Below are 14,876 nucleotides of genomic sequence, written 5' to 3' on the forward strand. Positions count from 1 at the left end.
AGACACACGCATGCAGGCACATGATGCACACACACCTCAGGCTTGATATTCATAGCCTCCTCCTCCTCCTCCTTCACTTGACATGGGAGCCTTAACAGATGTGCCCCAGCCTTGAGCTGCCCCCCCCTCCCCGCTCTCCCCCTCTGTAGTGCCTCATGCTTCACAGATTTACCTTATCTGTTGGTTTGGGGAAAAAACTAAAAACTGACATTTAATTTGGATCTCATATACATTTTGTGGACAAAATATGAACAATACTAAACATTTGGGGAGCTAAAGTACAAAAACAACACCAGTGGTACCAATGTACCAGTATTAATAAGATGTACACCCAGTTGGTTACACGTCCGTCCTCCATCACCTGCACTCAATATATATATGCTGCAAAACATGCTGTATCTTATATGAGAATATATGTGTGTTTCTTTGTCTTTCTCTCAACATAACTTAAACTTTAGATTATGCTTGATTTGACACTTTCCCTTCAGTCAAAATATGTATTTTTTTTATTTAATTTACTTCATTTGCTAAATGTTTTTAATATTTGCTGCATTATTATTATTATTATTATTATTACTTATATATTTTCTGCCTTAATTCTGCTGTTAAAACCTCGCCTATTCCTGTTTTGGAGTTTCAGCGGAGCTTGTGTGTGTGTATGAGGGTGTTTCTGTGTGTGTCTCTCGCTGTGTGTGCGTGCGCGCGCAGCCAGTGCCGTGCGCTGGAGGCTTATGGTAATTGCGGTCTCCCGACTGGCCTTCTGGGTAGAGTCTGCGCGAGTGGGAGTGGAGCGAGTCGCTCGGTCTCGGCAGCGTTCATCCATTCTGTGCGGCACTCCCCGTACAGCTCCGTGCGTCCTCGGTGCGAACCGGGGTGTTCTCTACGCTTCTCGAAGACAACGCGGGACGAAAAGCTACACGGAATAACCTTCAGCAAACCTTCCGAGACACGGATTCCGGTGTCGGAGAGGACATGGAGTGACGGAGAGCGGGAGAAAGGGGCTTTTTCCGAGGACGGCGTGCTCCGCTGAAACCCAACATGGCGCTGCTGCGAGGTACGGCCGAGCTGAATTAATTTCTCCGCGAGTCCGCCGACCTCGCCACCTGTATCCTTTGGGGGCCCGGGCCGAAAGGCGCATTGGCTCTCCGGCTTAAAGGACCTCTTTTTCTTCTGTGGATTTCTCTATATCCTGACGCTTGTTTTTCCTCCGCGCAGGATCGTTTTCTTGCTTTATGGCAACCCAAGTGACATTTGCAGCAGCAAAAAAGTCCGTTTGAAATAAAGGGTAATGGATGAGAGTTTCCTGTAGACAATAGAATAAGGACCGAGAGCTTTATATGTAAGACTTGTTTTGTTTCGTGACAAGTGGATAACCTGTTAGACACTTTTGGTTGTTTTTTTTTTTTTCTTTGGTCGGGATTGTCTGTCTCCAGCAGACAGGACCGTAACCGGGCTACGTACGCACGGATCGCTGTCCTCCAAGTTAACTTGGAAAAACAGGAAAAAGGCGTGAGTTGGGGCGCACGGACAACGGCTGGAACTAGCAGCAATTAACCAGGTGAGGCAATCAATGACAAATCCAAATGTAGCCTATTTTCTTTCGCATGTGTCTTTGGCGATGTGAAATCCCATATGAGGTCAGAAAACGCACAGTGCCGTTTTTTTTTTAAACAGTAACCTTCCACAACAGCCAAGATGCTTTTAAATGATCCGGTGTTTTTCATATAGTGTGTTTCAAATCAAAGGCAGTGTAACTGTACGGTTGAATGTAAACGCGATGGCCCGGTGTTGTGCGCAGAGACTGGGAGAGGATCGGCCACTTCTAAGAATAGCGCATAGGGTGGTCTTTGTGCGTTTCGGCGGGGCAGTGGCATGTGGTTGATAAATAACACACGCGCGCACACACATAATGATCCGACCGTGAGCTTGGCCTTTTTTTTTTCTTTTTTTTTTTACAACTGTCCTGTCAACCGGACGGAGGTGAGAAGGACGTCCCAGAGATTAGCGGACATGAAAGTGGCGCCGTGCTCGACGGTGAATATTCAGGCTTTTCGCACTCTGTTGAGTGACGAAGTGTGTTAGTGCCTGTGGGGCGAGGGTGGGAGTGTGTATGTACGCGTGTGCGTGCGCGCACACGGAGCTTCTGCGCTAAACAAGGTTACGGAATTCAGCCTCGCCCTGCCAAAGGGAAGCGAGCGGTGCTGCTCCGTTTATACACGGTTCAGTTCAGTTGGAGGGCATCCCCGCGGTGTGAGTGTGTGTGTTGGTGTTGGTGTGACAGCTGACTGTGTGTATGTTTGTGGGGGAGGTGTGGGGGGCTTTGTTTGGACAGAGTGGACGTTGATCAGTCGTTTCACCAGTCCCAAAGGTGTGTGTGGGGGGGGGCTGCACCGCACCGCTCACCATCCTGTTTAGTGGATGGAAACCGCTTTGGCATCTTGCCTCCTCACACACGCAAATACGCACGCACACTCACTCTCTTCATGTCTTGCAGGTGTTCTCCGATATGACTTTGCGCTACATGCTGTCTTCCTCTCTCGCACGCAGTCTTGCTGTGCCACTAGTCTTTGCTTTGCTGAGGAAATATCCTTTGCGCACGGAGGTCCCATGTAGCGCCAGTTAGGACCCCCTCCCCCTGGAGCTCCGGGACGCGCTGCTCTCTTGTATGGAGAAAGTGCCACTTATTACTGTCACTATGATTTCTTCATTGCTTGAATAGCTTTGAGAGCTTTTAGCGAATTTAAACCCACTTTGCAATTCGCCTTTAATCCAATCCACTAATATTCTACTCCATCATTATGAACTTTAAAACATTTATTCTTACTGCTTCTGTTGTCATCTTCCCTCTGTACCATTGTGGGCGGCAGCGATCAGTATGAACCTCTTCTTATAAAGTTGCTGTTTAATTGAAATAAGTGCTTCAAGGCGTGCTGGATGTGTTCCAAACGGAATCGTCCTAATGATTTTTTAAAGCTCCTCTGCGGGCTGCGTTCCTGTATTTCACCACCAGCAAAGCAGCATGTCAACGAGACATTTTTCTTAAAATGTCCTTTGTCAGGACCACACTGTCCATCGCAGGAGAACGGCTCATGTCGCGGGAGTTTCCCCCCCGTGCCGCCGTGCCTGCTGCCTGTCCTGGAGCCACACAGGCACTAATTAGGGGACGCTCTCTTAGGACGATCGATGTGCCTCATATTGGCTGGCTCCAGCTCATTGACGAGCTTAGTGAGGGAAGCAGCTACTAAAAGACCACTTCAGCCCCGGCAGTCAGTCCGCGCAGGATATACAGTAGAGAATCGCTCGTAACGCAAGCGGCAGGTTGGGAGAGCAGGACCTCGTGTTGGGACCTTTCGAGGGACTAGGGCAGGGGGATTAACGGGGGGGGGGGGGGGGGGGGGGGCTACTTCAGGGGGATTTGATGCAGAATGAAAGCTTAATTGTTTTTAAATTAGACCTCGATCTCCATTGGTATGGAGAGATAAAGGACACTAGTCATACATCCACCCCAAAATACATTTGATCTTTTTTAAAGGATAAAAATTAAACAAAGCCAGTAGAGATCTGGACATTTGGAGCAGTGATCCTTAAGACCATGTGGCTAATTATTCACCAAAATGTCCAAACAATATGCTGCCATGAAGCTTTGCTCCACTTGTCCACTTGTTCCCTTGACTTTACTTTGTTTTGGTGGCGTGTCAAGTGTATGTCAGCATGCCTTCAGGTTAAGTCAGACTTTTAGATCCTGTGTGTGCCACAATAGTGGGTTTTCATCTTGATTGGCATTTTTTTGGCTGTGTCCTATAAAATTTCTCACTAAAAACATAAGTGAAGGTCATCCATCATGCAGCTATATCATCAGAATAATCCCGTTGTTTTGCCTTCAAATACATCCTTGTCTGTCCTCGGCCTCTCTCTCAATAACCCACAAACTTTGTAGCAGAGATAGCCTTGTTCATGACTTTGCTTTTTAAACTGCTATGTCTGATCTTTTTGTAATAGAGCCTGTTCCCCAAGTGGTGCATGTTGTGGAAGCTTAAAACAAATACTTCACATTTTGTGTGGGCCGAGTTTATTTATAGTGTACCCTGTCGGACTGTTTTGCGCATCATTTTTCCACTGTGCTCTGTGATGTCAGTGTGGGGCTGATCTGTTTTCCAGGTGTTGAAACACAGAGGGGGAGGGCTGCTTACCATAGATTGACATAATGTTTTTCCTCTCTCTTTTCATGCCAGATGATTTCACACTTCTTCCAAAAACAGTGTTTTGTTGCCCAGGCCTATAAGATGTCAAAGTGCGGTTCAAGGGTGGCCTACGAACGAAATATCATTTGGTGTTTATTTAATTGATTGGGAATTAGTTATAATTAGAAATTGCTTTACCAATCAGTCATGTAAACTTGTCTCTCCAGGCACAAACAGTCACACTATCCAAATCAACAATGTGTGTCCTCAATCAACTGAGGTGGAGAAACTCCTAGAGTTTAAGGACGGTGCACTTGAAGGTAGCACCAGCCCCGTGCCTGCATGCTGGGGGCATATTGTCATGCTGAGTGATGTGTGACAGTGGATGTGTCAGCGTGGTGCTCCGTGGGCTTGCTGGAGGGGGGTCTGCTGCGTGTATAGGGGCAACCACACCACCTCCATTTAAAACCCATTAACCTGCTGTTTGTCCGCTTTTCTAATCTGGAATCAATAAGGGACCGCGCGGGGAATATTACGCACAGATGGAGAACACGTCAATAAAATCACGGGACCACTTTTGGATATCAAACCTATTCTAATGTGTTGGACAGTAGGCAGTGAAACGGGTAAAACCCGTCAAAAGAAATGCCCGTGTTCTGTTTTATATACACTGGGAGACATGAGGTCTGTTTTATTGTTGTCGCGCTTGTTTTTTTCCCCTCTCTCGCTTATGCCTGGATATAAAACAACAGTCTCGTCGCTGCCGGCGCTGCGCTCGCTGCTGAGGCGAGGTGCGTGTGAACAAAAGAGGAGGCACGGCAGAGAGCCGAGGAGAGATCGGTTTTCCAGGCGCTGCGCAACTCCCGGAGGAGACGTCACGGTTTGATTGAAGCTATGCTCCGTGCTGGCCTCCCGGGACCTCGCGATGAAACGGGAGAGCCGTCTCTCTCTCTCTCTCTCTCTCTCTCTCTCTCTCTCTCTCTCTCTCAGCACTCCACAAAGCTTTTAGTTTCGACGAGGTTTGGAGCGCACGGATCACTTCCCCGCAGAGATGTGTTGGCCTCCAGTACTGTTTCACCGGCACAGAGACGGTCAGGACGGCCCAAGAGAACCGCATCTCTCATTGTTCTCTACTCGAGCAACTGTCTGGCATATTAAAACTGATATTGCTGCAGCCGAATACGCACGGATGTTTATGGTTTAAGTCCAGTTTTTAAACATTAAGTTAATCTCCTTTTATATATAAATTGTTTGTTAATCGTGTCTCCAAACGCATCATTTGGCCTTGAATGGTGTTGCTGATAAATGTCAGATGCAGTGACTTGACGTGATATGAATAGAAGGACTGTAATTAAAATCTAAATCTCACTATGATTGTATTTTAGTACCTCTCTGGCCTATATCGGAAGATTGATTTAGCTGCGGAGTAATGATGACACACCTCTCCTCCCCCCTCTGAGTCTCTGCAGGCTCAGTCTTGATCAGGCCTCCTCGTTTGTTTTTAGATGTCGGTGCCTCGGGCATCTATCTATCTGACGAAATCCCACAGACTCTTGGCAGCGCAGCAGGGTGATGGCGATAGGAGTTTATTACACCAACCGCCTTCAAAGCAGGAATGTGTTATCTGCTGTCTGGATGGCACATCACTGAGTTCATGTTGGCTGTAAAGCTTTTGACCTCGAGTTGTGGATCACAACCAGGCTCCATACCACCAAGTAAACACCTAAAGTTCATTTTAGTAAAGAATGAATTTGTATCTAGGCTTCAGCAGAATCATTTCCTCTTATGTCACCGTGTGTGACCTTTTTAAAAGCTAGAAATCTAGGCTATGTCAGAGGTGTGAAAGCTAGGTTTACCTCACACTGATTCAGCACCTGCTCAAGCTGACATTCATTTAGCCTAATTTACGTCTTTACACACCACCAATAATTAAGCCTCCTCTTTAAACAGACTATTCATCCTATATGGCGGGCGGGGCCATGTAGGGGGTGAGTTCTTTAGCGTCATGTGCTTTCATTAGGAACATCCAACACATGAAAGCAACGCCAGCATTTCAAAGGAAAGTCAAGAAACCTCCGGTAAACGCGGGCCGATTCATGCATGCGCATCCCTGATACAATCGGGTCCTTTGGTGGCATAAAGGGCCATTTAGTCCCCATTTGGCCCGGGATGAATAGAGCCAGTTCAGCAGCCGCCGCCCGGGCCCTAGTGACAGCACGGGGGGCCTCACAATGTCGCCGTTGTTGACGGCCGTGCTGCCGAGGGGGGGAATTGAACCGTGCACCGACTTGCATGCGGCTGTGCAGCGGCCCGGGAGGACGCAGGGGCCCCTTGTTTACAGCTCGGTCGCTAATAATGTGACAGCTGAAAAGACGCCGCTGGCTCCTTCCAGCTCTGCGCTCCACCAGCAGCGCGCTCTGTGTCTCTCTACAGCATTTATCTCCTCTGTCTCCCACTCGTCCCCTCTCTCTGCTCAATCTCTACAGTTCTGTTACACCAGAAACTACACCCACAAACAGTGTGTCAACTTTCCATAGAATGCACTCTTGAGTACATTGAGATGATCAATTGGACCATTTGGCACACGTCAGCCTGGTAATCAATGACAATTAAAATTGGGCACGCGTTCTCACGCGCTTTCTCTCTTTATGGTGCTGGGTGTTGACGCTGGTGAGCGTGTGGCCCTGAGGCTGTGTAGCTAGTAGTCAGGCTGTAGTTTTGGTCCGCGCCTTATGTATTTTCTCAGATTTGTTCTTGCTGATTTTGTTCACCGGCAGTGTGCGCAGAATTCCTTTCGTTGTGGGCACGCACACACAGCGTCCATGGTGTGTGTGTGTGTGTGTGTGTGTGTGTGTGAGCGCGCCTGCATTTAATCCGTGTTTATGCCCACCCCACCCCCGTCGCTGCGGAGATTATCCTGCGTCACACTGCATTTTTTTTTAGAGCTGATCGGAGCTCTGCACTTCAGAGAGCCTGGCAAAGCTCCAGGGACAAAGAGCGAGAGGGTGCCCGTTATACAGCAAGACCCACATTGCCGGTTTCCCCTTATACTACCGAGCAGATTTGCAAACCTGACGGTGCAACAATCAGATCATAAACACAGGAGGTGTTTGTGAATGATTGATGGCCTGGGTTTTTAAATGTAGACCTGCGTTTCTAGTTGGTTATTTATCAACTTCTGAAGAAAGAGGAAGCTGCTAGTGGTCCGTCCGCCCTCAGTCTCTCCCACACGCTCATATCGCCGGTACGCACGCAACCACTGCGCTGCATGGGGAATAGAGGCCTCAGCCCTGGAGGAAATGATGAGCGGTGCCGGTGCGTGTACCGTGGGTCACGGAGAGTTCAAGTCTTTGTCGTCAGAAACAGGAAACGAGGGAAAAGAGGGAGAAGCGAGTTTGTTTTCTCTCCTTCTTTCTTCTCTCTTTATCAGTCGATCCTTCTGTCCTTGTTTGCTCCTCCTCCCTCCAAAAGCGCACAATACCGAAATACAGAGCTATACGAGGTTCCGCTGAAAACACCCGGTGGTTTTCTGTTTAATGGTGCGAGTCGGGGCTCCGCTCCAGCGGTCTGGTTTATAAACGCAGCTCCGACCGCTGCGCTCCCCCTCCCCCCTGCCTGCCCGCTGCTGCCGACCAGTGTGATGGATTGGACGGCCGTCGGGAGTTGTTTGTTGCGCAAACTATTCTTAGCAGCGGGGATGAGCGTCAACACACTGCTTTTTCCTCCTTTCCTATCTCTCTTCTTCCCCGTCCTTCCACTCACAATGTGACATTTTGGCAGGATTTCTGCCCAGAATATTCTCAAAGCATCCGGTTTATAGGCCACTAATGTAAGACAACCCAACACCCAGGCCAAAAGCTCTTTTTATGTTCAGACCTCACTGGAATTATAAATATAGGGTTTAAAATGTATAGACTTAAAAGCCCACTTTTTCTTAAGACATCAAGGTGCCTTGTTGGTGTGAATGTTACATGAACATTATTTACAAAGCATCTAACATGTGTCTATTCAAGCCTATTTAATATAACAAACAATATTGGCTTTATTGTGCTAACGCTCCCATGCGTTTTTGCATAATTGTAACGAGTTTTGAGTGTGCAATTCAGAACCTACGGGGGTCCATGCATCCCAAAGCTGAGTTTTATTCCCTGTGGTGCATGCAGCGTGCCGTCAAGTGCTGGTTCCTGACCTTGAGGCCTGGTGCAGCCTATCATCTTTGCTGGAATACTATTAATTTCATGGAGATGACAGGTAGCCTACTCGGTCATCAGCGCAGTGTGGCTACATTGTGAGGTAATAACAGGCCTTAAGACACCAGATTGTGTTTTTGTTATCCTGACCTATACAAGAACAGACCATTTATGTAGGTTATGTCAAGGAGAGATATTTCACTATAGTGGGCAGTGAGGGTTGCGTTTAAGTTGAATGGAAATGTCTATAAAGGCAGCATGTCATTGAATAGGCTATCTGCGTTTGGGTAAGAGGCTTATTTTTTCATTATCATGTTCGGTCTCATTGAGCGCGGACTTCTCAGTGCAGGAGGAGCCAGTGTGAGTGTGTCTGTGTGTGCGTCTGAGTGTGTGAGACAGAGAGAGAGGTGCTTGTGTCGCTCCAAGGAAACACAGGAAATGGGAGTGATGTGATTTCTCAGCTATGTCTGTGTAATTTGCAGAGATGCACGTGGCTGTACGCACACTCTCAGCTACAGTAAAGCACTTTTACCCACGCACGCACACCGTTTCAGTTCCGTCAGATGCGGATGTTGTTGAAGCAGGACCGGCCTCGGGGAGCAGGGGCAGGGGGGCTGTGGGGGGATGGGAGCGCTGGGGCAGGGAGGAGCCGTGCCGAGGGGCCCACAACAGGCTGATTAATGGGCCTCGGGTCACGGCAATAAAAGTGGCGTGCCAGCGGCGCGGCAGTGAGGCTCAGAGGCGTTTCTCTGCAATGATCGAGGAGCCGAGTTTCTCTGCTGCTCTCAGCACTGCTGAGCGCAGGCAAGGCTTCACTTTTACTATTTCAGGGCACTTATCTCTCCCTGTCTCCCACCTCATTCCAGCACTGGCTCCCCTAACAGGGCTGCCTTGCAGAAATGTCCGCCCTAACGAGTCATATGTCTAATATTCAAACTTAAAGATTTCCATTTAAATCAAATCTGCCTATTGGGAGCAATAATTTCCCATTGATGTTTCACCTGTTTTAGGATTTTGAAAGTCTTTTGAAAAAAAACAACATATTTGTGTTTTTTTTCAGTGTCTTTCTCATGAGATAGTGATATCCCTCACTCAGTAATGCAGAAGGAAGGTATTATCACGGTTCTTAAAATGTTGACTTTTATGATCACTAAAGTGACACCATGACGTAAATACAAATTGGGAAAAATTGCTGCAAATTTTCTTTTTTTAGAATATATGTGGGTTAGTTACTTACCTAAAATTGGCAAGAGTTATCTCTTTGTATCTTTGTTAATAAAGTAGTTAAATCCAACCCCATCAGCAGCACCCAGCTGATAAAAGCACAGATATATTGTTAAAGACCAATTATTAAATGTGTCACCCCCTAAAATGTTGCACTAATGAATAATTGATAACAATGTAACTTATCTCCTTAACATAAGATAACAGCTCTGTTATGCTCCAGTGCTTTAAAGAAAAAAAGAAAAAAATGTATACAAAACATTTGCAAATTAAAGGGCATTTCATACACAAAGGGATCTTGGTGTTTTTTGACCCCCCCCCCCACCCCAAGAAAAAAATTACGTCAAAGCAACACAATCTTCACTTCCATGGCCATGTTGTTCTGTATCTTTACACCTGTCCCCTATGTTATGCGTTCTTAAACTGAATCTATGGTTTATTGTAAATTTTGCACAGTTGTCTCTTTTTCTCTTCCATACTATATTTTTGCGTGTGTTCGCTGGTGTGAGTGTTTGTTGATCTGTGGCTCTGTGTTGGCGGGCGGTAAATGGTCTCCCACCGAAGTGGTCTCTGATGTATAATCTTCCCTCGCTTCGCTGGTTGAGGCAGCCGAGAGAGCAGGTCAAAGAGGGCACAGAAAAACAGTGTGTGGGGAACGTGACTGAATAGACGCAGCCCCACAATGCACGTCTAGCCCACAGGGTGGGCAGGATGGGGGTCAGGGGAGGGGGATAGGAGGATGGGGGGGGGTTGCTGAGGGGTGTTGACGGATGGGAGGGGAGGGGAGCCCACTGTGCTTTCATCTCCAGTGACTATGTAAGTGAAGTTGTGTGTGTATGTGTGAGAGAGTGAGAGGAAAGGGTGTGATGACTATAGCTAAGGCTGCCTTTACCTTTCTTACTTACTTTCTTCCCTACTCCCTGTGTCTCATTTCACTCACACATCTTACTTACTACATAGCAATAATGTACATATTGACATAGTTTTAGAATTGCATCCCCCAGAAGTTTAAGTACTTATAAACTGACGTTTTTGCCCTGTCAAATCTTTTTCGGCAGTGGGATTACAACAGAGCTGTGGCGTGTGTGTGTGTGTATGTTGCAGAGCCAAGACACTAACTGCTAACTGTTTGCTCATCTCCACAGGGCAACATCTGTTCGTCATGTTGATGCTGAGACACAAACCAACCTGGAACTAAGACAAGGGAACCACATCACACAAAACATGGCAAGTCCCCGTGCTCGTCCTCAGTACTGTTTACCCTTATTTGTCACATGAGTCACTATTATCTGGAAATAAGCATTTGGTCTGTTTCACGATATGCATGCACACACAATTGTCTTTATAATTCATGTTTTCAATATCATATTTTCCTAATTTTCTTTGAGGGATCTGATTTTTGTGATAGTCACATTTACTTCTCTGTTATCCCCTTTTTGCTGCAGGTGGATGCAAGGTTGACGCCACTGGCAGCGATGGGGCTGGACCGAGGCACTCTGATGCACGATGGTCTTCGTCTCCATGGTGGGGTTGTGTACCCAGGGATCCGAGCACTGCCAGCGGAGAAGGGCCGGGAGACGCCCGCCCTCCCCCTCACTTATAACAGGGATGGTCTCCCAGAGCTCATCTACAAGCCTGATGGCCCTTTGGACAGTCGTAAGCCCACTAATGGATATCTGGGCCTCTACAAGGGCACCCCTCCAGGTCTCCACAAGCCTATGCTGGTCCCTGGAGCTGGAACTGAAGGTCTAGGCTTGGAACGCAGAGTAGGGCCTGGAGACAAAGCATCTGAACTGGGCTTGGCAAGTGCTGGTGGCAGCTACCTCCGCCTGCCATGGCTCAGCCCCTACCCTGAAGCAAGCATGTATCACTTCATGGACACATCCAAGTATGCAGCTCTAAACATGTACAAAGCCTCCTTGCTCAGCCAACCCAACCCCTATCTTCCCCAGCACCTGGCCTACCCTTCTCTGTGTGCAGCCCAGGGGGGCAATGTTAACCCTGCTGCAGCCGCCTCTGCTGCTGAGAGACTCTACTATATGCCCCCCTATCCCCCTTCTCCCATCTCTTCTCCCCTGGTGGCACCCCCTATGAGGATTCCTGCAGTCACAGTGGCCCCCACATCACTGGTACACTGCCAGGACAAGGGGCATCCATTTTCACAGCAGCTTCACCAACCTTCCCCTCATCCTCAGCACCATCAGGCTGCTATAGACAGGGACCGGTCCCCAAGCAGGAGCAGCAGACCAAGCAGACCTCCCTCTAGGAAGGGCTCTAGCAACAACAATAACACCAGTAGCACAAGTACTAGTGGCACCAATGGTGGGAATAATAATAGTCTGCCTACTGATTCTTCACCTCATGCATCTTCTCGCCACCCCCAACCTCCCCCTCCTCCTGCTCTCATTGACAATTCACTGGATTTACAAAGGCCAGTTCCTAGGAAAGGCCAACCACCCACCTCCTCCACTTCTTCAATTTCTGCCTCATCCTCATCCACACAGTCCATTCCTCATCCATTCTCTGTGAGTAGCATGGCATCTGAGCAGCCCTCTCCTGCTCGCCCCAGCCCCCACAAACCTAGGCCAAGAGATGGGGCCCCCGAGCACAGAAGTGTAGGGGTTGAGAGGAGACCCAGCAGGTCACCCTCAAAACCCAATTTTGAGAGGCCAGCTCACCAACCCCAAGCAACCAAAGACTCAGCAGAGAAGCCCTTGGATTTGTCTGGAAGAATACTGGAGTTTGGACTGCCTCCCAATGGGTTCCCAGTTAAAATGGACACTATGGCATCAGGCACACGTTATGGACTGCCCTCTAGCCGAGAGCTTCTAAAGGAAAACCTGTCCCTCTCTCCTTCCTCCCACCCCCACTCTGTGGTCAGCAGCACTTCTTCAAAGGTCCCAGAGAGGCCAGAGATGATCAGCACTTTACACTCCTCCTGGGTTGTACCTAGTCCGTCTCCTTCCCATACACAGCACACACCAGGCTTGACCCCCTCTCCAAGGCCTAACACAGACCTGGGCCTTTCACAAGCCAAAGGCTCCTCACCCTCTGTTATCAAACACAAGGGTCTGGAGAGAGTACTCCCTCAGCAACGTAGCTCATCCTGTCCAAGGATAGGGGAGCCCAACCATAATGTTTCCTCCTCTCAACACTCCTCTCTGGTCAGCTCCCGGGCTCATTCTCCCAAACCCAATGGTGAGTGGGTCAAACACAGCCCCAGCCAATCAGAACATCCATCAGTCGTGGGCCACCACAGAGAGGGAACGGAGAAGCCCTCCCAGACCACTAAGAGAAGTGAAACGACTACAGAGGTGTCATCATACAAGAGGCCCTGTTTAGAGAATGGTCACCCTCCTGGCCACCTTTATCTTCCTCAAAGTGACGCTTACCTGAACCACAGTTTGGCCTATGCCAATAGATACCTGCACTACCCCATCCCTGATGGCATGGCACTACACTCCCTGCCAATTACAGGGAAAGGCCCAGTCTACCATCACCAAGTATTACTGGGCAGCAACAGCCTTTACCCAACCCACTTGGCAGCGAAACACCCGTTACCCTATCACAACCTCCCAGCTGGTCCAGGAGGGGAATACCTCACTTATAACTCACAAGAGATGGCCCATCCCCTGATGCAGACGTGCTCAGACAACAAGCTGTCAGAAAGGGGAGATGCAACGTTCAAGCACCGGGGACAGGAGAAATCCCGGGGAGCTGCCGAAGAATGCGGGGGCCACAGAGATCACAACATTGGGAAAGAGATGGGCGAAGGAAGCCAAATGAAGCCTGATAGGGAAGTAGGAGCACAAGGACAGGTTGGCAGTCAAAGCAAAACCCCCTCTTCTTCTGTAACAGCCAGAGAAAATATTGTCTGCATTGACCTTGTCCACTCAGATACAGATATTGAGTCTACCCCAACAGTCCACAAACAGCCCTCTGCTGAGACCAGCACCAAGGTTAACCAAAATGAATGTTGTCATAGTAACCAGAATCTGACAAAGACTGACTACGCGTCAAAACACCAACACCATCTTTCCCATCACTATTCAATCCACTCCGGACAGAGCCCCACCCTTAAGCCCAATCACACTGATAGGCAGCCAGAAACTCCCTTTGGGAAACCAAAGGTTCTTCAGGACACAGGCTGTCCTGGGGTGACATCTTGCACATCCCCAACTTCTTCAGGGCAGGTCGCCCAAGAGGAGAGCCTGGAGGAACAGAGCCCCAGTCCTGACCCTGGAGACCAAGACCAGAGCACCTTGCGCTGTGCTCGCACATCTGGGGAGCGCAGCTCTGGTAAGGACAAACGGGACAGAGACAGCCGAGCTCTTCACCTGACTCAGCACTGCACAGATCTGGTGAAGGAGGAGAATGTGTGTGAAAGGGAGACTGAAAAGGAAGACAGTATTGTTGACCTAGGGGAGTCTCAAGGAGAAGGGGATGAGGAAGAAGAAGAAGAAGAAGAAGAAGATGATGGTAGCCAGACTTCATCTAAAGGCTCTCGTAGATCCAGTCTGGCCAAGAGGATCGCTAACTCCTCAGGCTACGTTGGCGACCGCTTTAAATGTGTCACCACTGAGCTGTATGCTGACTCCAGCAAGCTGAGCCGTGAACAGAGAGCGCTGCAGGTAAGGCCATTAACACATATGTGTGTGTGTGTGTATATATACACAGTACAGGATATTTTGGGCTGAAGTTGGTGGTGGGCTGGAGAGAGGTCATTATGACCAATGTTCTTTATGTGCAGACATTTCAAACATACTTTCAGTTCTAACATCCATGCAGGTATAAACCCCCAAGGGTCACTGTCTTTATTTCTTTGCTGCAATATTCAGAACTGCCTATAGAACAAACCCTGCATGAAATTGGCTTACTCTGCATTTACATCACAGTACAGAATACTTTAAGTGCTGTCATGCTACTGTCCTGGCCATAGGCTTGACCTTCCCCTTAGTTTATCATTGTCTTAGTGAGCTGGTGCAAGGCCAGTTGAGGCCCTCTATCAGGGAGGGCAGTTCAAAGGTTAACCGGGGCTGCCATCTCTGTATGTTGATTAGCGAGCAGTTATTGTAAAGGTTATTTCTGTGCGTGCGTGTTTGTGTGTCCGTACGTGCTTGTCCTTGTGTGACTGCCTTGGGGCTAAAGCATGTGTTAGTGCTGACTGTGCTGTAGAGCCATATACTGTAGTTTCAGAGCATGACTGTGGCAGCCTCACAGTTCACACTGCCTTTGGCTATGCTTAACCCCAAGGTTAGGGGCAGTGGAGGGCTTGCAGTGT

General features: G+C 48.5%; 1 protein-coding gene across 1 annotated transcript in view; it reads left to right on the top strand.

Moving 5' to 3' along the window:
• The first annotated feature begins 1,038 nt into the window (after positions 1–1,038).
• LOC139292628 (BCL-6 corepressor-like) overlaps positions 1,039–14,876 on the top strand; it is a 31,388-nt gene continuing 17,550 nt past the window's right edge. Inside the window, exons 1-4 of the mRNA XM_070914990.1 lie at positions 1,039–1,054; positions 8,854–9,175; positions 10,741–10,822; positions 11,041–14,226. Coding sequence (XP_070771091.1) covers positions 1,039–1,054; positions 8,854–9,175; positions 10,741–10,822; positions 11,041–14,226 — 3,606 coding nt within the window. The remainder of the gene's footprint in view (positions 1,055–8,853; positions 9,176–10,740; positions 10,823–11,040; positions 14,227–14,876) is intronic.

Source organism: Enoplosus armatus, chromosome 11 (genome assembly GCF_043641665.1).
Source record: "Enoplosus armatus isolate fEnoArm2 chromosome 11, fEnoArm2.hap1, whole genome shotgun sequence".
Lineage (NCBI taxonomy): Eukaryota > Metazoa > Chordata > Actinopteri > Centrarchiformes > Enoplosidae > Enoplosus > Enoplosus armatus.